Source organism: Gallus gallus, chromosome 2 (genome assembly GCF_016699485.2).
Source record: "Gallus gallus isolate bGalGal1 chromosome 2, bGalGal1.mat.broiler.GRCg7b, whole genome shotgun sequence".
Lineage (NCBI taxonomy): Eukaryota > Metazoa > Chordata > Aves > Galliformes > Phasianidae > Gallus > Gallus gallus.
The window spans coordinates 127,009,939-127,033,577 of NC_052533.1; the positions used below are offsets into that span (position 1 = coordinate 127,009,939).

The window sequence follows — 23,639 nt, forward strand, 5'->3', positions numbered from 1 at the left end:
GGTCTTTTCCAGAATTGTTTCTAAGAGCAACAGAGCTCCAGCTGAACTGCATCAGCTCAAGACACCATCACGGACAATCATCACATAATAGATTTTTTCCTGTTTTTAACTTGCTGTATTATTTGCTGGCACAATGTACATTTAAAAGACAACAACAAAAAAAGTAAACTAAGCATGAGTTGAGAGCTTAAATGGAACAGATAGCAAGTGATATAAAATTCAATTTTATTGGGTTTTTAATAGCATTTTAGAAACAAATCCAGTACAAGTACTACTTACTCCTTTTTTTCTGACTAAGCAGTGCCCAGTGAATGAATTAAAGTTTTGTAGTTCACCTTTAATCCAAATATACATGATCCTCAATAAAACCATTCACCCTGCAGATGGAGGAATATGGAGGTCACAAGGATTGCTGCTGCCTCCCTTTCTAAGGGAATGCCTCCACAACATTTGCTGTTTCAAGAACTGAAGGTGAGATGCAAAACAACCACTTACAAATCTAAGACAAGTTCAACAAAGAACTTAAGGTGCCAGCATTCTGTGGATTTCAGCTTAAACACTGCTCCATGCCATTCCCTCGGGCCCTGTCGCTGTCACACAGAGCAGAGCTCAGCGCTGCCCCTCCACTCCCTGTGAGGAGCTGCAGCTACCATCAGGCCTCCCCTCAGCTCCTCTGCTCCGGGCTGCACAAACCCAGGGACCTCAGCGCTCCTTGTATGTCTTGCCTTCCCCATCTTCACTACCCTCCTTTGGATGCTCTCTATTGGTTTTATGTCCTTGTGTATCTTGGTGCCCAAACCCGCACCCAGTGCTCAAGGTGAAGCTGCACAGAACAGAGTGGGATAAGCCCTCCCCTCACCTGCTGGCAGTGCTTGGCTGGTGCGCTTCAGGGTACAGTTGGCCTTTTAGGCTGCGGGGCACACTGCTGACTAGATTCAACTTGCTGTTAAGAGAAAATCTAGGTGTCTCATAGCCCCCACTCCCTGGAGCACCTAGGTTCCTCCCAGGAAACGTGGTTAGCTTTTAGAAGTCCCCACTGTGATCCCAGAGAGACCATCGTTGTACCTTGGACACCTTGGTTCTTTCCTGGATCAATTCAAGGCACCCCTATGGTCATAATCTGCTAGGCTACATGCCTTGGGAAAAGAATTGGACTCTTCAGTTGTCCTTGTATTTGGACTGTCCTTATGTCTATGCATTCATGGTTCCTATGAAGTTAAGAGAAGAATATTGCCAAATGATGAAGCTCTGTGAGCAAGACAAAAAGTAAAATGAATTAGCCATTGTTACCCCATAGATATCAGGGATTTCCCAGTCCTTAGCAAATAAATTCTCAGAAAAGTCCATTTAAACTGTGTGGGCTTTCCCTGTGGTTACTGCATCTGGCTCCTAAAGGCTCAGTGGTGCAAGATACCACAGTTCAGGCCAGGGGATCCCATGGACCTCTTGCTATTGCCAGTCAGCAAGGTGAAGTAGGAGGAAGCAATGTCTTGGGAAATCAGAAGCATGAGGAGTGAGATGAGGTGAAAACTTAGAAAGGAAATGGAATTGGAGATAGAATCCAGGAAAGGAGATGAAGATTTAATAGAAGAAGAGTGAGGAAGACAAAGAAGTTGGGCTGGAGCAGTCAGAAGCAAGTAGTCTTTTTTATTCTCCTGTCATAGGCAGTGGTGTCATCCTAATTTTATGCTTGAGGAACAAAAACACAGAATCAGGGCTAAAACTGTCAGCATCATCCACTAACTTTAAAACTTTGAGAGCACTCAGTGATCTGATTTTCTGGAGCATTTAGCATTTATAGCATGATGGAATATATCAGCCACAACTCTGCATCCATCACTTGAAGCTGAGAGCCCTGCATTCTTGCAAATCCAGTTGCAGGTATTTCTAGCTGAAAACACAGAGCGTGAACATTGATGTGTCCTTGAAGATACTGATATTATTGACTTGTCTAAAGTCGAATAGGGAACCTGTGACAAAGGTGGGGATAAAATCTAATTCACAAGGCTCACATTCAAATTCCAAAACCATACAATCCTTTCTATTATTTCAGTCCCTGGCTTTGTCCACCAAACAGCTCCTGCAACAAATCAGGCAGAAGTCGAACAAACAACAGCCTCTTTCACCACAGAAAAAGAATAAATAAGTGATATATGAAGTCAGTTACAAGCAGCAGCGGCAGCAATATATTCTCAGAATGAACTCAGTTGCTGGGGATGCTTTTTTTTCCCCCTCCCCTTCCATTTTTGGATACTCTTATTTTACTGCTTTACAAGATTTGATACTGGAGGTCTGACTGTTTTTGAAGGAATATTATGGGCGAATATGGTGAGAGTTTGTGATATGTAAACTGTTGAAATTATTATGTTTTTAATTTGTCATATTTTAAGTGCTGCTTTGGTCATAACAAACTGTACCTGATGTTGCAAGCCAGTGAAATACAGCCAGGGTAGAACTTTACTTTTAGAAAGACAGAAGGATGAAGAGACTAATACCAGCAGGTGTGTATTCACACAGATAAAAGCACTTGAGATGTTTCGTTATAGCAGAAGATGAGTTCAAAAAAGCTGATGAAGAGATCTGGGAATTGTGGTGGTTTCTGTATTAGCAATAAATGCATAACTTTGGTAACTGTTCCAAAGACTCAATAAATAGTATGTATCACAAAAACACTATTTTTTCTTTCACAGAAGTTCCATGAATGTTACGTGTGAAGTTATTTATTTGGCTTCTACGGTGGCTGCTAGAAAATTACTGTTGAATATCTATTCCATAAATTTTGATGTTTGCCAACCTAGCAGCACAATGAGCATATCAATCCCTAATTGTCCTTGAGAAAAACAGCTTGTTTTCCACACATTATTCTCTGAGAACAATTCACCTGTATAGTATAGGAATGATGTACCAGCAGTGCTCCAGTGGAAGAAAAAAGTCAATGAGATTCATTACTTCCCCACAGAAAATCTGATATGGAGAAAAAAAAAATAGCTAAGTAATGAATTTGGCAGAATAGGTCTGCTTTTTTTTCTTCCTGTCAGTCTGTTGCATTTTACTACTTGCTATTAGAGGCATAAAATATGAGCAGATTAAAAAAAAAGTAGGCTCAGGACCAGTTATACTCTGGAGTGTAGCTCAGCTCAGCTTCCTCTTATTGAGTTTCGGAGATGCTTGACTTCACTGTAGTCATATCTTGTCCAAACATTCCTCAAAAGTAATAAACTGGCAAAGAAGATTCTTCATCAGGTCGTTTTTTTTCCACTCGTTCTTTTTTAGTGTTGTGCTGTAGGGTACTTCATTCAGGAAATTAAATGTTCTCTAGAACAATTTGTAATTAAATTACACTTATTTCTAAATTTGAATGTGGTGCCTGTTTCATTGTTTTCATGGAACCAACAAGTAATTAGTGTTTCCAGATGCTCTATTGTAATTTTTTGTTGTTGTTTATGTCTCTCTTCCATAATTGTTTTCATGTCCAAAAGGATGTCACCAATGTCAACCAGACAGATAATATATAAATTCCTATTTTTATTAGGAGTAAAAATATAATTCTGTTTGGTAAGGATTTTTTTATACTCAAACGTAGGCTTAAGCTTCCATTTTTGTCTTGACTGTTGAAATTTAACTCAGTTCTTTTTAAATGACTTCAGTATTTTCAACCATTTCTTATTGAATTGTGACAACAAATAAGCAAGCCCAGTGATTAATAACCTCTTACTTTTTTCTTTCAGTGCCCCATATGTGCAGTATAGCTGAGCATCGCTGTGATCATTTCTGCATAAATACTCCAGGCTCCTATGTATGCAGATGTAAACAAGGTTACATCCTGAACGCTGACCAGAGGACTTGCAGCAGTATGTTATCTTTCTTAACTATACTTCCTTTTGCCCCTCAAAAGCACTTAACATCAGCGGTTTGAGTTGGGTTCATAAAGGAGAGCTGAACTCGTTGTATGATCACATTTTGTAATCACAAAGAGTCTAAAAAAGTGACGTTGTGTTTCTTGCGGGTTTTTTTTAATGAAGTACTTGTAAGCCTTTGTGAAATACATCAAGCTAATTATCAAATAGTAGTACACTGTCACTATATAAAGTTGCGTTTGAATTTTATTGATATAATAAATTCAAGAATGAAACAACAGTCAAAGGAAGAACTGTTTCATCGTCTCATATTAAATGATCCCAACTAATTAGTAACCTGTCTAGATAGCAGCCTACTGGTTGCTTTTCCTAAGTGGCACAGTAAGGCACGATAAAGCTCATACTAGAAAATTGGGATGTAACTTACCATTCTATTTTCACAGAATCATAGAATCATAGAATGGCCTGGGTTGAAAAGGGCCACAGTGATCATCTAGTTTCAACTCCCCTGCTATGTGCAGGGCTGCCAGCCACCAGACCAGGCTGCCCAGAGCCACATCCAGCCTGGCCTTGAATGCCTCCAGGGATGGGACATCCACAACCTCCTTGGGCAACCTGTCCCAGTGCATCGCCACCCTGCACTTGGCCTTATTGAACCTCATTAGGTTTTCATGGGCCCGCTCCTCCAGCCTGTCCAGGTCCCTCTGGGTGGCCTCTCATCTCATTTCTTTTGTCTGTTTTGTATTCCTTCTTCACAATTAACAGCAGGCTACGTGAGAAAGATGTGCCAAATTTATTTCTCTATCCACAATTGTTTTGAATTAATTGTGAGGTAATAAGTTTTATTACTTGTGAAAAATACACTGGCTAAAAATGCAGTTCCTTACCCCACAAAACTCCATGGATTCAAACCAAATTTGCCAAACTGATTTTAATTGCAAGAATTATTTTGAAAAATGTGTTTTTAAAGAGGTGGAGAAAGCCATCACGGTGAGGGCAGAGGATGTCCCCCTCACAATATGTGATTTAGAGATGAGGGGACGGATGCAATCTCAGATCCTGCCCCAGGATGCTCAACATCTTAATCAAGTAGTTTGGGATTAAAGGGTTCTTTGTCTCCTTTGTGATGACTGAAACAATGGGAATATGTCAGTATCTGAGAGGACTTTGCAGATTGAGGGCTCTTACATCTGTAGTGGGACACAGTTTTAGTCAGAGCCTCAGCAACTTGATATGGGGTCAAGCGGATGTCAGCACTGGAATTGTATGGTGATTTTTGCTGGTGTATGGAGACATGTTCAGATTCTTTGGGTTGTAGGAGGAAATTGCTTTTGAATTGTTCACCTACTGTGGTGTTGAGGCAGGGGATGAGCTAGTTTGAGGAATCATTGTTTTATTTGCCCTTCTTACCAGCATCCCTTATCAAATGTAGATATTTGTCATACACAGCTGTCTGAATTATGTTTAGTGTTTTCAACAATTTATTCAACATTTATTCGTATGTTTATTCAGGCTTTTGTTTCCTTAAGAAGCAGCAAAAAAATTAAACGTAATCTGAAATATTTTCTAATTATTGCTTGATTTAGCAGCTGAGCCAAGACAAGAGTAGTGACACGAACAGTTTTTACATAGCCTATTCTCTCTGCTTCCTTGCATTTGTGCTTCCAAAATGTATGGTTGGAATTCCAAATGAAGGCTCCAACTATGCAATCATATTTCAGTAATATTCCCTAACCACTTCTTTCCATTTTTTTCCCTTTTAAAATGCTTCTCATTTTAAAGTTTTGTATTCTTTAAACCTTTGTTTTAAACTCCTTTGGTGCTCTAGATTTCCTAGCACAGAAAAAAAAAAAAAAAAAAAAAAGAGAGAGAGAAAGAAAGAAAAGAAAGAAAGAAAAAGAAAAAAAATTGAAGGAAGAATTCTTTTTCTTTGAGCGTTCTGGAATTTACTTAAAATACAAAATCTCTCCTTTCTTAAAATTTCTTCTTACACATTTTTTCTGTCCTCACCCCTAACATCAGTTTGGACAATGGAGTTTGGAGAACAATACTGCTAAAACTGGAAAATAAATTTGGTTCAACTAAGGGTAGAAAATAGAGAAAATTTTAATTGCAAGTACGAAAAATAGTTTATTATGTCTTCTGTTGTACTGTGTTATATTTTCATTGTTTTTATTAGCCAGTAGTTCAGCTTATAGTCACTGCACTGCTGCGAATTACAGATTAATTTCCAAGAGAATTTTGGAATTGTGTGGGGCTTTCCTCCTGATGGCCCATGCATAATAGCATGTGTTGCTTCTATACAACTTTTCAAAACTCGCTGCTTTACTTTTCTTTTTTTTAAATGTTTTGTTATGACACAGTTTTCCCTATTTATCTATCACACACGATATGTTTGGCTATGTGCTTGTTTTGGTCATCAACCAGATGATAGTAGTTCTGAGTTTGCTAAATATGAAAGGGGCACGAGTCATTCCATGTTTTTGTAACCCATTTTTCTATGTTACCAAACTATAAGCTAGTTTTAACAATTGCACTCAAAATCTAAGATTAGATTATAAACTATATAAATAGTTTATATTAATTAAAACAGTATAAAAGCTCAGAGAAGTAACAGAAAGGGACCAAAGCTGGACAAACTGGACTGCTTATTTCTGGAGTGAGGGTGAGGAGCAGCGATAGAAGAACCCAAAGTCTCTGACCATGTTAGTTACTTTCATAGATTGTTTATTTTTCACCAGTGCACAGGGCCAACATGTTCTTCACTTGTCCTCTAAGTAAAATAAATCTACATTATATTGATGTTTAGTGCAGTACACGATCAACATCAAACAGATGTATTTATCTAAGTTTTGAGTGTACTTGTTAGCTCATTCATTAGCAGTTTCCTCACGTGTATATTTTAATACTTAATAAATTAAACAGTGAATAAAAAAGTAAACTGCATGTACATAAATATATATTCTCTTCAGCTTTTGGAACCCTTTTTTATGTTGTGAGAGTACAGCATGTCACTGTGCAATTCTTAAAAGCCATTAACCAAATGGCTTAAATCAGCAATGAATCAACAGCTTTGCTCCAGGCTGGAAAAGGGCGTTCCTCTTTTGAGTGGATGGTAGTTTTGTTACTTAATGCATTTCAGTACTTCATGGAAGGAAAAAATAAGTGCTATATTTGTGATTTGTTGCATTCCACATGAAAGGAAAAGTAGTTCAGCTCATCTATCTTCCAGAACAGAATCAGGAAAAAAACGTTCTTTTGTTCAACATAAAATATTCTTGCATTTATGTCATTTAGATGGTTTTGCATCCATGCAAAAGATGGAAATCGTTGAGGTGGTTTTGTATCCATGCAAGGATGAAAACCTCTGGTTTGCTTCTTTCACCAAATCTGATGTAACTTTTCTAGAGAAAAGTGGCTATGGCAGATAATGGCTGTTCTATTCCCATTGCACTGCTTATTTAGTTTCACCTCTTTCATTCTCCTGCAGTTATGCTCAAATCTCACGTTAATACACAAAATAGTACAGAAGAGCATACGTGACTGAAAAAAATTACTTAGTTTTGGATGCTTATATTGGAACAAGAGTGTTAAATTACTGTTTATGCTGTTCATCGTGCCACATGATATGAAGCAGAGAGCTATAAAATAAAATTAGTATTTGTTTGGCTAGTGTTCTTAAACATGTTCCAGAACGAGTTGTTTTTTTGTTTTGTTTTGTTTTCTGTATATTATAATTATGTGTTGAACAGTTTCCAGGCCTGATCCTGAGCAACACAAAGTACTCTGCCTTCCAGGGATTTCACTGGGGAAACTTGGGATTCTCAGAAAGCTACTCTATTTGGTCTGTTTTCAAGACAGACAAATGTGTTTCATTACACCAGGAGCTGAACTGACCATGTTTGCTGTAGTAATTTTTCTAATGAGACTTGTTGCTTGGGAGGGGTAACTTGTTGCAGTATTTCGCATGAAACAGAAAAATGATAAAACTCAGAAATTAAATACTCCTGAATCTTTTGCTTTATTTTCATTTTCTTTCCTTTTCCATCCTCATCGCTTATTAGGGGGGCTGAACACAAAAGAGGAAAAATAAAAAATAAAAAAGACACAAATACCAAAATTACTTTTCAATACAAATGAAGTAAGCCTGGAGAAATGTACACTCAAGCAAATCTACTAAATACCAGTGTCCCAGTAACTGTTGTTGCCTTCAGCTGAAGGAATGAGCTCCTCAGCCTTGAGTGGTTGTTCTCACTGGTGTAAGAGTTTTTCTATTTGACAGAATATTGGCATGTTCTGTGCTAAAATGAGCTCAGTTCTAAAGAGCTCTTCATAGCTTCCTGAAATTTATTTTCAGTCTATAGTCAACCTGTGCAATATAGAAGGTCAAAGAACTTCATATTTGTACCATTCTGCCTTATAGCTCAAGACCTCTGCGCTGTGGAGAAGCATAACTGTGAGCAGATTTGTGTGAACACGCCTGGGTCTTATGTCTGTCAGTGTTACGAAGGGTATGAGCTTGATGCGGATGGGAAGAATTGTGTTGGTGAGTATGAGCTTAGCCAATTGTGTTTGTCTCTTGAAATAAACCAAAGAGAAGTCAGATGTGAAGTAATGACCAGTTTAGACCTAACGATGAGAAGCTCTCCTCTCTCACATGAGTGATAAATATGGAAAAATACATGTTGGCATGTTTATAGGCGTTTACTTATCACACAGCAAGTAACACTACTGTCTTGAAATTATGTACCTAATGTTTTCTTGGGTATCCATGATCAACATTGTACTAACATGATATACAATATAACAGTTTTTCAAGAAAACGTTATTACCATACATGCATCTCACTTCTTACTCCTTCCTCATTAATACACAGTAAATATTTTTAAGATGTTCTAGTTCCTTAGGCTAGCACCCTTCTCATAAACATTTAATCCCACACATTTCAGGAAAATATTATCCTCTAGAATCAAGCACACATGCACACACTCACGCTCACACACACAAACACACACTCATACATAAGAACCTAGAGAGTCTTTAAAGAAAAAATATTTGTTAGGTGTTCTCTTCAGGCAAGCACTTAAATTCGTGCTTAATTTCAAACATATGCTGAATTTCCATGGAAGTAAATCCAAGTGGAATGCTTGGCCCCAAGTCTTGCAGCAGGCCACTACAAATTACCAGGAAAAGCAGCTTTGTCAATTTACACTTTCTTGTTTGTTTTTTGCTTTGTGGGTTTTTTTCTGTTTTGTTTTTTGTTTTTTTGAGAACTCTAATGTCATACAGTCCCTCTCTTATTACCTTCAAAGAGTGATTATCTTGCAGAATAATCCTATTTTGAGGTGCAAAATAGATAGAATTTATGTATGAAATTGAAAATTCCGCTTGCATGTTCACTTGAGACACAAAAGTGAGGTTTTGATGTTTTTTTAGACTTAAAATTACATGAAACTTGGGGTAACATGAGAAAATCAACTCTACTTTCATCTCCTAAAAACCTTCCCTTATGTGTGGCTTCATATTCTCAATGTATAATTGTTTACATGTCTTCACATACTTTAACCTTAGCATACTTTGAACACTACTACAACATTTTAAGTACCTGCTTTCTGAAATTGAAATGTTTTGAAAATGCAGCTGACTATGGATATTTAGACAAGAAGGCCTGTTAGTTGCTACGTCCACAGACGTTCATCCGGTAACCTTAGCTAATCCTCATGCCTTTCACTTGTGTAAAGGTCAGGCATTTCTCAGCTGCTGATGTAAATACAATCTGAAAGAGAAAATTCATGACTTCTCTTGGCAGGTTCTTGTATCTGGTTCTTTTTACCATATATTTTCATCTGACATATTCATACTTAGTGTCATCAGCTGATATTACTATTTTGTTCTCTTCCTGTTTTCTGAGGAGCTAATTTCTCTATTTAAGGACCAAAGGCAATGTTAATTGTTTTATCAACAAAGCTGTCAGCCATTTACCTGGATGGCAATAATTAAATAAGATCTCACAACAGGAGCTTACAATGCATCCATTTCAAGCAACTACTGAATGGACAAGCAAGTTTATGAAAAATGTATAGATTAAACAGTATTTTCAGCAGAAATTGTGGCTAGTAGAGCAACGTCATCTGCCTTTTTAAACAGCTTTTCACGTTAACTGTCTTTTATGTGATCAAAATCCTGTCAGTTCAAATATGGTGGTGATGAGCCCTACTTTCTCCGTTATGCTGCTGAGCAGGCAGTCTTCTCAGTCCTAGTCCCACTTTCTCCATCTTCTTGGTGTTGCGGTTTTTCCTGGCACTGGTGGACTGTCTGCAATGCTGCTGCAGCTGTTGGGCATGGGCTCTCTTCACTTGGCAGTGATTTGGCTGCTGGCACCTGTCTGCAGTCCTGGCACTGCTGCATTTTTTGGCTTGATTCAAGGTGTTAACTGGTCTTCCATTAGTCTCCTCTTCTCCTTCCTAACTTTATTTTTCATTCTTCTGTGCTTTTACTTAACGTTACCATTTCTTCCTAGGCTTTATTCTACCCTTTTCCCTAACATAATTCATTCTTTTAAGACTGAAAAACCTATATAAACATTAGTAGTAATACAGCAATACCAGAGAAGGGTGATCTGTGCTGCCTGCAAATCGGAGAGGGCAACATGAGCAGCCAGAGTGCAGAACTGGTAAGTGGAAGTGAAAGACAACTCTTGCCTCTTGGTAACTACTTCTAAGCAAGAAAAACATTGTGGAACAAACCTGGGAAGATGACAATTGGATTCATTGCTTTCTTGTGCAAAATACCATTGTCATTCTTTTAGAAAAAGATTATATTGAAGTAGTCATGGTTAACATTGAGTTAACATTCTGGTTTCGATATTTTGACAGTGCGGAAAAAATAAAAATAATAAAACTTAACAAAAAGGAGGAAAATATCATTCTGCATTAGTCTTATATAGATTTTGTGTATTTACAGTAGGATTACAGTGCTTCAGTATACGATATGTAAGTTTATAATTCTTCCCAATTTTTTTTAAGGCAGATACAAGTCCACTGGCAACTTTTTTGCTGATTGACAGGATATTGGCAAATTTCACTTCTAAGCAAGTACCACCACAATGAAATGTGAAGCTGAAATTGAAATTAAATTGTAGGCAGATTACTAATGCCAGTCTGCAAAGCCAAGCCTGCATGGAATAAGGGCTTGGGGAGAGAGTGGAAAGATAAATACACATCATCAAAAGCGGTGTTGCTCATAAAGGATTCTAAGACTAGCTGACCTATTTAGTTGTCTCTCAACTTCATAATCATTAGTTGGACAGTTACAGGTATTGTGGTAGAACTGCACGTTCACTAAAGTTTAAATGCAAAGGAGGAAGTGATTTATATGAGCTGTTTCTTAGTGATGCTGATGTACAGAAAAAATACATATTCTTTTGTGTACTTATTTGCTAATGTGTCTTCTAAAACACTTGAAAATATGCATTTGATTGGAATTAATTTAAGAGGGAAGCTGACTAATTATATAACACTTTAGATCCTTGTAATAGATATTCAGCAAATACATTTTTATATGAAGCTATTTGATGTGGAAGCAGGAAGGTACTAGCCAGGTAAACGTTTTCACATCGTAGCCAGTAAGTAATCTAATTTGGCTTAATTCAGCACAAGTATTCCAAAGGCTTAAAAGAAGTTCTTTCTAGGTAACTAACTAGGTTATTTACTGTATTATTTACTATATTTACTATTTACTTACAAAGGGAGGACTATTACAGAGAAAAAAATTATTTAATTATAACAAACTACTCAATCTTAGAAGTAGTTTGGGAGGTTCAGCAGTATAGAGTAATAAATATTTCTCCATTGGTAAAGATGGGGAAACTGTCTCAGTAAACATCTGTGTGAAGTTGGATACATTACTGTCATCTGTGGAAGGAATCGAGTAAACTTGCCTAAAGTGGGCCTGGCAGCTTTTGGGGGGCAGGACACGTGCTTTGTGACTTGTCTTTGATTTCTTCTAGGGTCTTCTGTGTAAAGAAACAGCTTAACCTGTAAAGAAATAAAATAACAAAATTAATTTTACTTCCTTAGTGCTTTCAAATGAGAGTGTCTGAGTAAACTCTGAAGTATTACATTAATACCCTTTTGGCAGTCTATCTTGCAAATACACATTTGTGTAATAGATGACCAGACTTATAAAATATGTGACTAGACTAACAGTGTTTTATTTCTTTCCAACAAAGGGCATTATATAAGCAAAATAGCAGTGAAAATCAACTGAAGCCCTCAGGCTTCATAGTTGTGCCTGATTTTACAGGATGATTCTGGAGCAAAGTAGAAGGTTTTGCTATCGGTCTCTTATATATTTAGGCTGCCGGGACAGGTCTTGATAACTAATACAGCTAGGAAAGAATTAAAGGAAACCAGAAAAAGAAAAACCCATTCCAGGGCTGGATCTGGACAGACAGAAGACAAAGCTGAATAAAATAAATTCTACAACTCCCTGGTCTACAGTATGAAGATCTGGACAGGGTTAATGAGTGAGGCATGGTTTCCAGATTTGAGAAAACACAGCGAGAAAGTTCCTGACAGAGTTGATCAATGTTCAGAAAGTAGGAGAAATAATCTGGGACTCATATGAAATCTAATTTGAAGTGTGCTGCTTTTTGCAGAAAGGCTCTTCTGGATAAAAATTATGTCAGCTTTTCCTTCTCTCGTAGCTGCTGTGTGTAACTAGTATATAATCTCTATGTGTAATAGTTCTAATTTTGTATTTCTAATTATACATGTTGCTCTTGTTCTTTTTCAGTTGTGGACTACTGTGCTGTGGATAATCAAGGTTGCCAACATGAATGTGTTAACACAGAGGACTCTTATTACTGTAGATGCCACCCAGGGTTCATTTTAAATGCAGACAAAAGAACTTGCAGAAGTAAGTTGTGATAAGGTTTAATTATGAACAGTATGTACTCCTTTCTAGTGCTCACAGTTCCTGGGAACGCTGAGTAGTATTATGTCGGGTATAGAAAATGATGTAGTGCACTTGAAGCCAAATGCCATAAAAGTAAATAACACTGTTTTGAGTAGTAGTTTATTTTTATGGAGAGGGTGTAGGTGGAGAGGCCCCTTCTATAAACAGGCTTCTGTTCCAATAGTATGAGCCAAAAGCTTTGTCTTGCATAGTCTCTTTGATTATCCGGATTTTTCATTTAGAATATCATCTCCCTACCTAGGTGAACAAGGCTGCACAAGATGATTTGTAATCATCTTGGTTGCTAAAGTTAAACAGTGTATAGTTCCACATCAGAAGAGACATTGCAGCCTGTTTTCCTATGGATTTTCTTCCGTAGTGTGTTCTTTGATACTTTGTGCCAAAGGTATCGCTGGGAAAACAAGTAGCCTCTGCAGAGCTTCCATGTTTCTACCAGGTTATAACAACTTCAGAGGTTTGCTTGTTTCTCAAATTTAATTGTCAGTGGACTAACAAGTTTGAAGTTACCAGAGTTGGAGGAGATATAAAGTGGAAGAGAACTTACAGACCAGAAAATACTCTTGCCAAGGCTTCCCTTAGTTGGGTGAACAAGCTAAATCCTCCATAGAGTTTAATATAATAACCAACTTCAGGAAATACGAAGGGAAAGCCTTGATATACACTCCTAGTTGACTTTTTTTTTTGTAAAAAAAGACCATGGTAACTATACTTTACTGTTGCATTTGTAAGCAGACAAACCCCATTAGTTTTTAGGTGAGTGGAATTGCTGACGCCAGTGATAAATTTACCTTGTTTTATCTAATAATGAGAAGAACCATTTTTTTTTCTCAAAAAAAAAAAAATCCTAAATATAGCACTGCGTTTCTGTGTTTTTACAGGGGGCATTTCAGTCTTTAACTAAAGAGACTAAGTTAACCTTTAAACTGCTCTGGGCATTATGCTTGATACCTGTTTCACTTAATATTTAGAAAGAAATGTCTCATTCAAACTGTACATCTGACCTCATGATCCTGAAAAAGAGACATGTACTTCCAGAAGGTGTTATATCTGTATTTTCCTTGACTATGTAGGGAGCTACATGTTTTGCCAGACCAGACACCTGATTTATGTAGAGCAACAGAGTTCAGAGAGATGAATTTACTTCATCCCCAAGGGACAGATTACACTTGAAACCGGTTCATGTTGCTTGTAGCTTGTATGAAGCAGCCCATTTGTCATGTATCTGTTAGCTAACAGCTGGCTGAATTCTCTTATGCTTCCATATCTATATGTTTTGGAAATCTAGTATAGTGTAAGTGCATTCCACTGCCCAAGCAAAAATTCTTGTGAATTCTTTCAATTTAAGAATGGGAATTTTAATCAGTGTTTTCTCTCCCAATTTGAATTCATCAAAGACCTTCAAACTGCATCTTTTACATCATATTTTACGTCTTGAATTGTTTGTAGCTTATTGTCTAATCCTATGAATTATTTTAATCTGTTTAACTTGATAAACCATAGACTCTGGAAGCTGTAAGAATGTTCTGTGAACGTAGTATTTCAGGCCTGTCCTATCTCTGTCCTCTGCTTTAATATTGGTGAAGATGGGACATTGGGCTATATAGACTTTCAGTCTGATCATGTGCTGCTGATTTTGTGTTACAAGCATTAAAGCTTTCAAATGTTGGTTGGACAGGATGTCTGGAAGTCATCTACTTCAGCCTTCACTTTAAAGTGGAGCTGCTACAAACCATAGATCCAGTCAACTATGACTTTGTCTAATTGAATCTCAGAAAGCTCCAATGGAGAATCCACAACCTGTCTGTGCAGCCAGTTCCATTGCTGGTCTGTCTTCCCAGTGAAGAACATTTTCCTCATGCCAAACCTGAATCACCCAAGCCATTGATCCTTGTTTTATTATCTGACACTACCAAGAAAGGTTTAGTTCCACTACCTTTATAATGACATAGTCTTCCTCTTCACCAGGCTAGGTAATACCGGAATCCTCAAGCACTCTGAACAAGTCATGTGCACACTGCCCTGGACAACTTTAGTAGGCTTTTGTTGAGCCCTCTTGAGTTTATTGCCTTTAACTGTGTGAGGAAGTACTGTTCCAGAACTGGACAATATACATCAATGTGACCTCACCAGCGCTGAGCAGATAGTAATTTCTGCTTGCTGTGCTTCACCTGTGTGTTCCAATGTGAGATTTCCTTTATTTGTAGTGAGATTTACATTGTTGTCTTGAATTCAAGATCACATTCGCCATAAATCCCGAGGAACTTTCCATCACAGGTGCTACTCAGCTACTGTCCTGGCGGCACCAACAGGCCTTCATGGCCCTGCCCACCTACCTCAGGGCCTTCTCCTCACCCCTGCTTATATCCTAGAAACCTCATTTCAGTTCCTTCTGCATCTCTCAGTTCCTTCCCCAGCAATGCTTAGACATGCTGGTCTCCAGAAATGCATAGGCCTGAGCCAGGCACTAGCACTCATTGATCCAGATCCTGACCAACAGATTGACTTCCCAGCTTGATTGTGGCTTTGCTCTGCCACTGCAGACCTGACTGGTGATCACTGGGCTGTGTCAGACCCTGGCTCACTCACCAGTGGTACCCTCACCTGAGCCTGACATATGGTCTGGCTTCCTGGCTTGACCTTAGACCTGCCTTGTCACCATGAACTTGTCATATGATGTGAACTCCTTGATTAAACTTGGCTACCATTTAGAGTCCTACCCTGCTCAACTCACTCAGGTACTTCAGGGTAGTGTGTGGTTGGCAAGATCCCTGCCCTGCCCTGCTCTATTGTTGCCCTTGGCTCCCTTTCAGTTAGGGAGAAGCTAGCCTGTTCTGCTCACTTGCTTACAGTCACTGTCCCTAATTTAGTATCATACACAGATTTGAATAGGGTACACTTGTGTCATCATCTATCTGTCACTAATTAAGGTTTTTTAGCAGTGTGCCACCCAGTACTGTCCCCTTGTGGTACTTTGGCCACTATCAGCAACCAGCCAAACATGAAGCCATACATCAATGCCCTTTCAGGCCAATGACTTAGAAAATATTCACTATAGCCATCGTTTCTTCTGGCCTATATTTCCTCAAATTCCAAATGAGAGTACTGTGGGAGACAGCACCAAGAGTAGTGTCAGGGGATGTTCCACACACTGATCTCCCTTTGTCCACAGACCCGGTAGTTTCACGATTGAAGGCGACTGGGTTGGTCAGTCATGATTTGCCCTTGATAGGTCCACGTTTACTATTCCTGTTTATCTTCTTGTGCTATATTGTCATGTATTTGGCAATTGATTCTGAGAGGAACCCCCTGTGTATCCCAGTAGTGATAGATCCAGCCGAGCTTTGTTTTTTTTCCTTCTTTCTCCTTCTGCTATTCTCCCTTTTTGTGTTTTAGTTTATTGAGAAGTTCCTTAATTAGCTAAGCAGATTTTCCAGCATAAAAGGATCGTTTGTTCCCGAGTTCTTAGTACATTTGCTTTAAAACTCATTTGGCTCTCCTGGGCTCCCTTCTTCTTCATGGCTCTTTCCCAGAGGATTTTTCTTAGCAATTCCCTGAATAAGCTGAAATGTGAGCTTGTAAAATACAAAGTCCAAATTCTGTTGTTTCTTCTCCCATCATTCTGGATTATGAGCTTAGTCATCTCATGGTCACAGTACTAAGTCAAGTAGAATGTTAACCATCCAGAATTTGTGTTAGGGAATTGTCCCCATGACTGCACAGGAACATTCTGAGTTGTCTGTACAATGCCATCTTATGTTCCCCATAGGTGTTTGGATTGTTGAAATTTCCAACCTGAACAAAAGTATGTAAATTGGAGCCTTCTGCTAGTTATTTTTAGAAAAACTGATCTCCTACATCCATTTGGTCGGTTGGGCTAAAAGACTCCATCACTGCATTCCTACTGCCATTTCCCATCTGTTCTTGACTAGAAATAATCTGGGCACATCTGTGGTTTTATGCTGGGTCTATATGGAATGGAGGAGATCTTTTGTTGAAAGTGCACTACTACACAAGGGAATGTAAATTGAGATCCAAGGATGACTATAAGGCAAGCAGAGTGAGTAATCTCTCTGTCAGGCCTCTGACAATAACATGCTTATGAATGGGCAAGAACCTAACGTTAAAGGCAGCTCCCAAATTGAGGGGTGGAGGCTACAGACAATGCTTCTCACCATCTCGGAATTCAGTTGCCATATTAACTGCCTTCTCTTTTGTTATAAATACTTTAAAGTATAAGGGAGAAAACTCCATCAGGTTGCAACTAAGGAAGAGTCAAAGTGGCTGGACATAGTAGGCCGTAGAGCTTGGTTCAGAAGCAGTAGTCAGAGAGGAATGTGCAAATATTAGTAATCGTTCTCATTTAAATGTGTGTCCTGAATCTAAGCATAAATACAACTAACATTTAGTAAGCCACTTTTCCTTACACTTGATGTGTTCCAAGCTTTGCTTATTAAATAAACCATGAAGAAAATAACTGGGTAACTCCTAATGCTGCAAAAGTCAGGACAGCATGAGAGCTCTTCAGAGCAAAAATGTGTTCTAGTTCCCATATGTTATGAATCACACTACCTCTGAGTTTGCATAAACAACATGAATGAACAAACTTCAGATCACTGGATTTAAAGTGTCTGTAAATTTAAAACTTTTCAGCATACATTTCTATATATGTGACTTAAGTTCTGAATCTCAGAAGTGATCACCAGCTAGCCAAGACTTACACCCTTGATAGACCAGACCACAGTATCAGTAGACAGGCCAGGGCCAATGGCTCCAGCTCCCAAGACCTTGTGATCTTCTTAGAATCTTTCAAAAATTGAAAATAAACTTCAGTGCTCATAGCTACAAAGAAAAGTTTGAAAACGTAAATGTTATCACACAGTCATGTGTGTCTTACAAATTTTTTCTCTGAGATTAACTCCAGTTTTTTCAGAATGAAATAAAAGGAGCACAGCTCATTAGGGGAATCCTGCCAACACTGGCAGAATACTCTGTGTGTGTCAGAAAAAGAAGAGAGTGGTAAACTCAGGTTATTGGTGAGGAAGGCAGAGGTAATTTCTAGCTACTGAGTTAACAAGAGGACTTCTGCCACTGCTACTGCTTGGTTTATTATTGGTGAATGCTTTCATCACATGTAAACTGAGTTTGATTGCCACACATACAAGAAAAGAAGGGAAGAACGGCTTTAGGAGGGAGAATGGCTGTTTACAAGGGTGAATGATAATAGGACAGGGGGGAATGGTTTTAAACTGAGACATGGGATGTTTTGGTTGGATATTAGGAGGAAGTTTTTCACACAGAGGGTGGTGATGCACTGGAACAGGTTGCCCAAGGAGGCTGTGGGTGCCCCATCCCTGGAGGCATTCAAGGCCAGGCTGGGTGTGGCTCTGGGCAGCCTGGTCTGGTGGTTGGCGACCCTGCACACAGCAGGGGGGTTGAAACCAGATGATCTTTGAGGTCCTTTTCAACCCAGGCCATTCTATGATTCTATGAAGAACAGTCCCTTCTGCATGAAGCTAATTATCTCTGGGAATAATAATTTGTAAGTATGTAGCAGGTCATATCAAACTTCCTCTGAGTGAAATAAAAAGGCAGTTTTGATGAGGCAGTGTATAGGACTGAGCCAAAAAATGTTAAGAAATATTTAATTTTCTAATTTCTGTACTGCATGTACTACATGTGTTTTCCAAGAATTCATTTAAGTATACATATCTGTGCCCAAGTGTAGCAGATACTTTAGAAGGTGAACATTTTATTTTCACAATTTGAAACAATATGTTAAAAGTTACAAATGGTGCATATGGAAAAAAAAAATACCTAAAGAAAGAAAAATTAGGGAAATGGTTTTTACCTAGCCTATGTCTGGGAAATTATATTTGTCACTGACCTAAGTTCTTCCCATTTAGGACCAGACTACTGTGCTCTTCAGGACCATGGCTGTGAACAGGAATGTGTTAATACAGATGATTCCTATTTCTGTCGATGCCAAGAAGGGTTTAGACTTAATCCGGATAAGAAAACATGCAAAAGTGAGTAATCTTTTGGACATAGTGAAGTTCATCTGCTTTCATTTCTTAAACCTTCTGTGAATGCTCTCCTTTCTGAAAGGGTGGAAGTTTTCTCTCTAATAAAGGTTGAAACAAATCTTTCTTTATAAACTAAAATTTTACCTGAGCCATTCATGTTGGAAAAATTGCTATTTTGTATAATAGGTTGTGTATAAAGCATTTTTTGAAGAGATTGAGTAAAACCTGAGGAGTAATAAAGGAACCATAGCAGCTCAAGACCAAGAAGTTTATTACTCTTTTTAAAACTTTGTGACCTTTTGTTTTGTAGTGGTATAAACAGGTGGGGTTTTTTTTCAGTTTTTGATTTCATTTTTAATTCCACCTTGCTTTCCTGAGTTGTTTTAGCCAAGGACAGATGTATCTCATTAGCAGTGAGTAAGTGAGAGATTGTAACGTAGTTATGGAAAGCAACTTAAAATCAAACATGCAACCCTATACAGTTTCCTTCAAACTGTATAAACAGCCTCAGTAACATTGGGATTATAAACCAATTATACGTATTATTTACTTCACAAAGACTTTTTGTGTTACAGCTCTTCCTGAGCAGGGACTCAGAGTCACACAGGTTTTCAGTGTAATGCTGTCAATAAAGAGCTGGCTTGATCTGATGACTCAGTTCTGGGGGTGGAAGGGTGGAGGGGATGTTACTGCTGATATTCTATGTATAGGAAGCTTGATTAGAGCAATATAATTATGTCTGTTGACTCTTATAACTTGTATATGTTTTTGAAACTGTTTTCTGTCAGTCTTAGAGATGCTTTCTGAGAAGTATCTCTAAGAAGTATTCTAAGAAGCATTTTCACACAGAGGGTGGTGACGCACTGGAACAGGTTGCCCAAGGAGGTTGTGGATGCTCCATCCCTGGAGGCATTCAAGGCCAGGCTGGATGTGGCTCTGGGCAGCCTGGTCTGGTGGTTGGCGACCCTGCACACAGCAGGGGGGATTGAAACTCAATGATCATTGTGGTCCTTTTCAACCCAGGCCACTCTAGGATTCTATGATTGTTGATACAGTGCTGCTTGTACAGCAATCCATGCTATTCTTGCTTTTAATATTTACATGGTATTTCAATACATACAGATTTTTACAGAATGGATGTGCCTTGGTGAGCATAGGAGCAAAAGGACTGTATTGTCTCGAATACTTATTGCCTAGGATTTAATTGAGAATTACAGACAAACTGGGGTACTTTACTTTTCCTTACCTTATGGATTTTTTGTAATTGGCTTATGCCCTCTTCATAACATCAGGACAAAAACATTTATGACCAGGCATTCCTCCTCCACCAGAGGACATCAATTCTAATGACTGCTGGAGCAGGAGCATAAAGTCTAAGTTCAGTCTTGCCTAGCAAGTATTCACAGACAGCTCTTAGATCCTCAAGTCACTGTCAGATGTACACAGCTTTAAATATTGTGCAGATCATAGAATCTGGTATCTTTTAAGGAAAGTAAGGTTTCCTAAGCTCTTGTATTTCAGAAACCTTCCTGACTGGTTTGATTTCTTTAGTGTTTTTCTCTCTCTCTGTGTAAATATCTGTGAGTTAGGTCAGCATGACTGTGAACATGAATGTGTTAATTTAGAAGTCATTTATGTGCAAATGTCATCTTGGATGTGCCCTAGGAGGTGATCACAATGCATGTAGAAGTGAGTGCCTCTTGAACTGCAGCAGCTGGTTACTGCAGTGGGGTGAGGTGTGAATAGAATGAGAAAATGCTCCTGAGTCCTTTCTGAGATCTTTCTGGGTTATGCAAACCTGTGTTTCTGTAAAGTCAGACGCAAGTGAGCTCTAGTGAAGTAACGCTGTAGTAAGATCCCAGATTTAACATGGAACTAAGGTGTCATCTTCTCCAGTCCTAATAAATGGGAAAAGTTGTTCAGCCCTGGTGTCTAACACAAAGGCAGAGCTTACTGTAAATGTCTGTCTGTGTCATTGCTACGTGCTGTTTAAATTGCAGCACACATAAAACTAACGTATGTTAGAGATATGATATGTAGAGATGCATAGAAACTTCCTTCTTACATATGTTCACACTTCCATCAATCTGTTTGATAGAATGTTCTCTATTAATAAGAATGTTACTAAAGGACCATCACTGCACCAGAAAACACCACCACCATTTCCCACTTGCTGTCACCTAGTTTTCAGAAAATACTCTTTGTTTCAGAGAACTATTTGGTATATCAGCTAAAACATCGGTAGCGTTTTTGCCTACTGTACTATTGACATATATTGCCAAAGGAATGCTGTCAATTAAGTTAAAAAAAGCTTATAGGCCAAGGAGTCATATTTTTCAATAAACTATTTGTGATAAGGCTGTATTTAAGGAAACTTGGATGTGTTGCAAGAGCTCAAAACATTTTAAGAATTGTGTTTTTAGGCGATCACAAGTTGAGTATCTAAGAATAAATATATCTCAAGACATCAGTTGTCTTTTTTGTTAATATAGGCCTTTCACCTCTCCCTTCCCCTTATTGTCCTTCTTACAATTGTTGAAAAAAGAAAAAAAAATGTAATGCAGCACACATGATGAAAAAATGTGCACTTATACTATTTTCTAAAGCCTGCAGATGGGCAGCTCTCTGAGTACCCCGCTCCTTGAAAGCATGCGTTAAAAGATTCTGCATGAGAAACCAAAGTATTTAAATGTTAAAATTCACATTAGTGTGTTTGTATTGTAAGAGATGGTGCCAAACTGCTCTTTTTTTGCACATTTTTTGTGTGATCCAAGAAGTTACACAAGCCTCTTCATGATGATGTAAGTCCTTGGAATAAGGAGACTGTTCCAGCTGGAACTTGCTTGAACTAGTAAAAACTTACACCTCAGATTCACTTGTTTAAGCCAACGTTATCTCTATTTATGTATAATGGGAAATCTGGACTGACTCCTTGGCATCCTGCAACATCATTGCCTAGCTAAATAAACAAATAGATGTAAATATTTAAAACTAAGTAAATTGACATTAAGTGTAGGTTTGTTGCTTTTTTGTTGTTGTTGTTGTTTTATGTAGACATCTACAGACGTGCCTGGTCACATCTGTAAATGATTTGCAAATAGAAACATATGAGACTGTTAATGCCTGAAGGAACTCTGCTACATTTGATCAAGTTAAGCTAAAGTGATTTGAGCCTATACAACTAAAATAGTCATTAACGAGTCAGGAATAAAATGTTATGAGAAAGTTTGGTATAAAGTTTTTTTTTTTTCCTGAAATGTGCTTTTTCTATACTTACAGAGTCAGCAGATTACACGGTACATTTGCAAGTGCACGTATCTCAGCCTACAGCTTTGCTGTCTGTTCTGTGAACTGGTTTCATATAAGAGTCAAAAAATATTCTATTTTATCTTAGTTAGAATTTGAATAAAAATAGGAAAAACAAGTAAATGATACATGTTAATACACTCCCATTCTTTCTCTCTGAGACAATTTTATGGTGAACAAAAGAGAGTCTTACCTTTTAAAGAAGGACGGTGTGATCCTGTGGGTAATACCAGGCAGGGCCTCGAGACTCTCCCTTAACTCTACTTTGTTTTAGTTTGGCAAGGGAAATCTGTGCTTTATCAAGTTTGTTGTTTGCTTTGTGGAGTTGCTGTATTCATTTCATTTAGGTGTTGTTCATTAACTCAGTTTACTAAAATAGATGGGGATACTGCATAAGTAAAAAAAAAATATACTGATATTTTTCCCTTGCTCTGCAAGGGCGTTGTGCATGAGCTACAGTTCTGTAGTGTCTGTATCTCAAAAAATTGTGCTTTCTTCAATTACTAACACAAATAATAGGAGTGGACCACTGTGCAGAGAACGATCACGGTTGTGAGCAACTGTGCCTGAATACTGATGACTCCTACGTCTGTCAGTGCTCTGAAGGATTTGTCATCAATGAGGACCTACGAACCTGCTCACGTAAGTCATTTGAGAACATGTTAGCTCTCAGCCCACATGGGGAAGGTTTCTGTTTTCACACAGGGAAGAGGACATACCTGCAGGGCAAGGGAAGGGATGCCATCCAGAGACACATGGACACGCTCCAGAGGTGGGCCTGTGCGAACCTTCTGAAGTTTAATGAAATCAAGCGCAAGGTCCTGAACCTGCATCAGGGCAATCCTAAACATGAGTATTGGCTGGGCCATGATTGGATAGAGAGCAGCTCTGAGGAGAAGGACCTAGAGGTACAGGTGGATGCAAAGCTCAATATGAGATTTTCTCTGCTTCACTCTTGCAAGACACTATTGCAGTACTACGCTCAGCTCTAGGGCTGCCAGCATGAGAGAGACATGGACCAGAGCAGGTCCAGTGGAGGGTCATGAGGATGATCAAAGGGCTGGAGCACCTCTTCTATTAAGACACACTGAGAGAGTTTGGGGTTGTTCAGAAGAGGAAATTCTGGGGAGACATTATAGTAGCCTTCCTGTACCTAAAGGGGGTCTACAGAATACTAGAGAGGCAGTCTCATAGACTGTAGTGACAGAACAAGGCGTAATGGTTTTAAACTGAATGAGAATAGGTTTAGATTGAATATAAGGAAGAAATTCTGTACTGTGAGGGTGGTGAGGTGCTGGAACAGCTTGCCCAGAAAAGCTTTGGATGCTCCATCCCTGGATGTGTTCAAGGCTGGGTTGGTTGGAGCTTTGAACAGTTGGAAGGGGGATTCGGAGCTAGATGGTATTTTGAGTCCCTTCCAACCCCAAAAATACTGGGATTTCTATTTTTCAATTCATTCTCACAGACTACACTT

The 23,639-nt window shown here is 38.5% G+C and overlaps 1 protein-coding gene across 11 annotated transcripts in view; it reads left to right on the top strand.

Annotated features, from left to right (window-relative positions):
- Nucleotides 1-23,639, top strand: part of MATN2 (matrilin 2) — a 69,560-nt gene that overhangs the window by 24,643 nt on the left and 21,278 nt on the right. For 10 of the 11 annotated variants that reach the window (XM_040695902.2, XM_040695904.2, XM_025148052.3 and 7 more), the window contains 5 exons: nucleotides 3,729-3,851; nucleotides 8,281-8,403; nucleotides 12,654-12,776; nucleotides 18,740-18,862; nucleotides 22,685-22,807. In XM_040695902.2, coding sequence (XP_040551836.1) covers nucleotides 3,729-3,851; nucleotides 8,281-8,403; nucleotides 12,654-12,776; nucleotides 18,740-18,862; nucleotides 22,685-22,807 — 615 coding nt within the window. Of the gene's footprint in view, nucleotides 1-383; nucleotides 472-3,728; nucleotides 3,852-8,280; nucleotides 8,404-12,653; nucleotides 12,777-18,739; nucleotides 18,863-22,684; nucleotides 22,808-23,639 lie in introns of all 11 variants that reach the window. The other variant, XM_040695906.1, reaches the window with a different exon arrangement.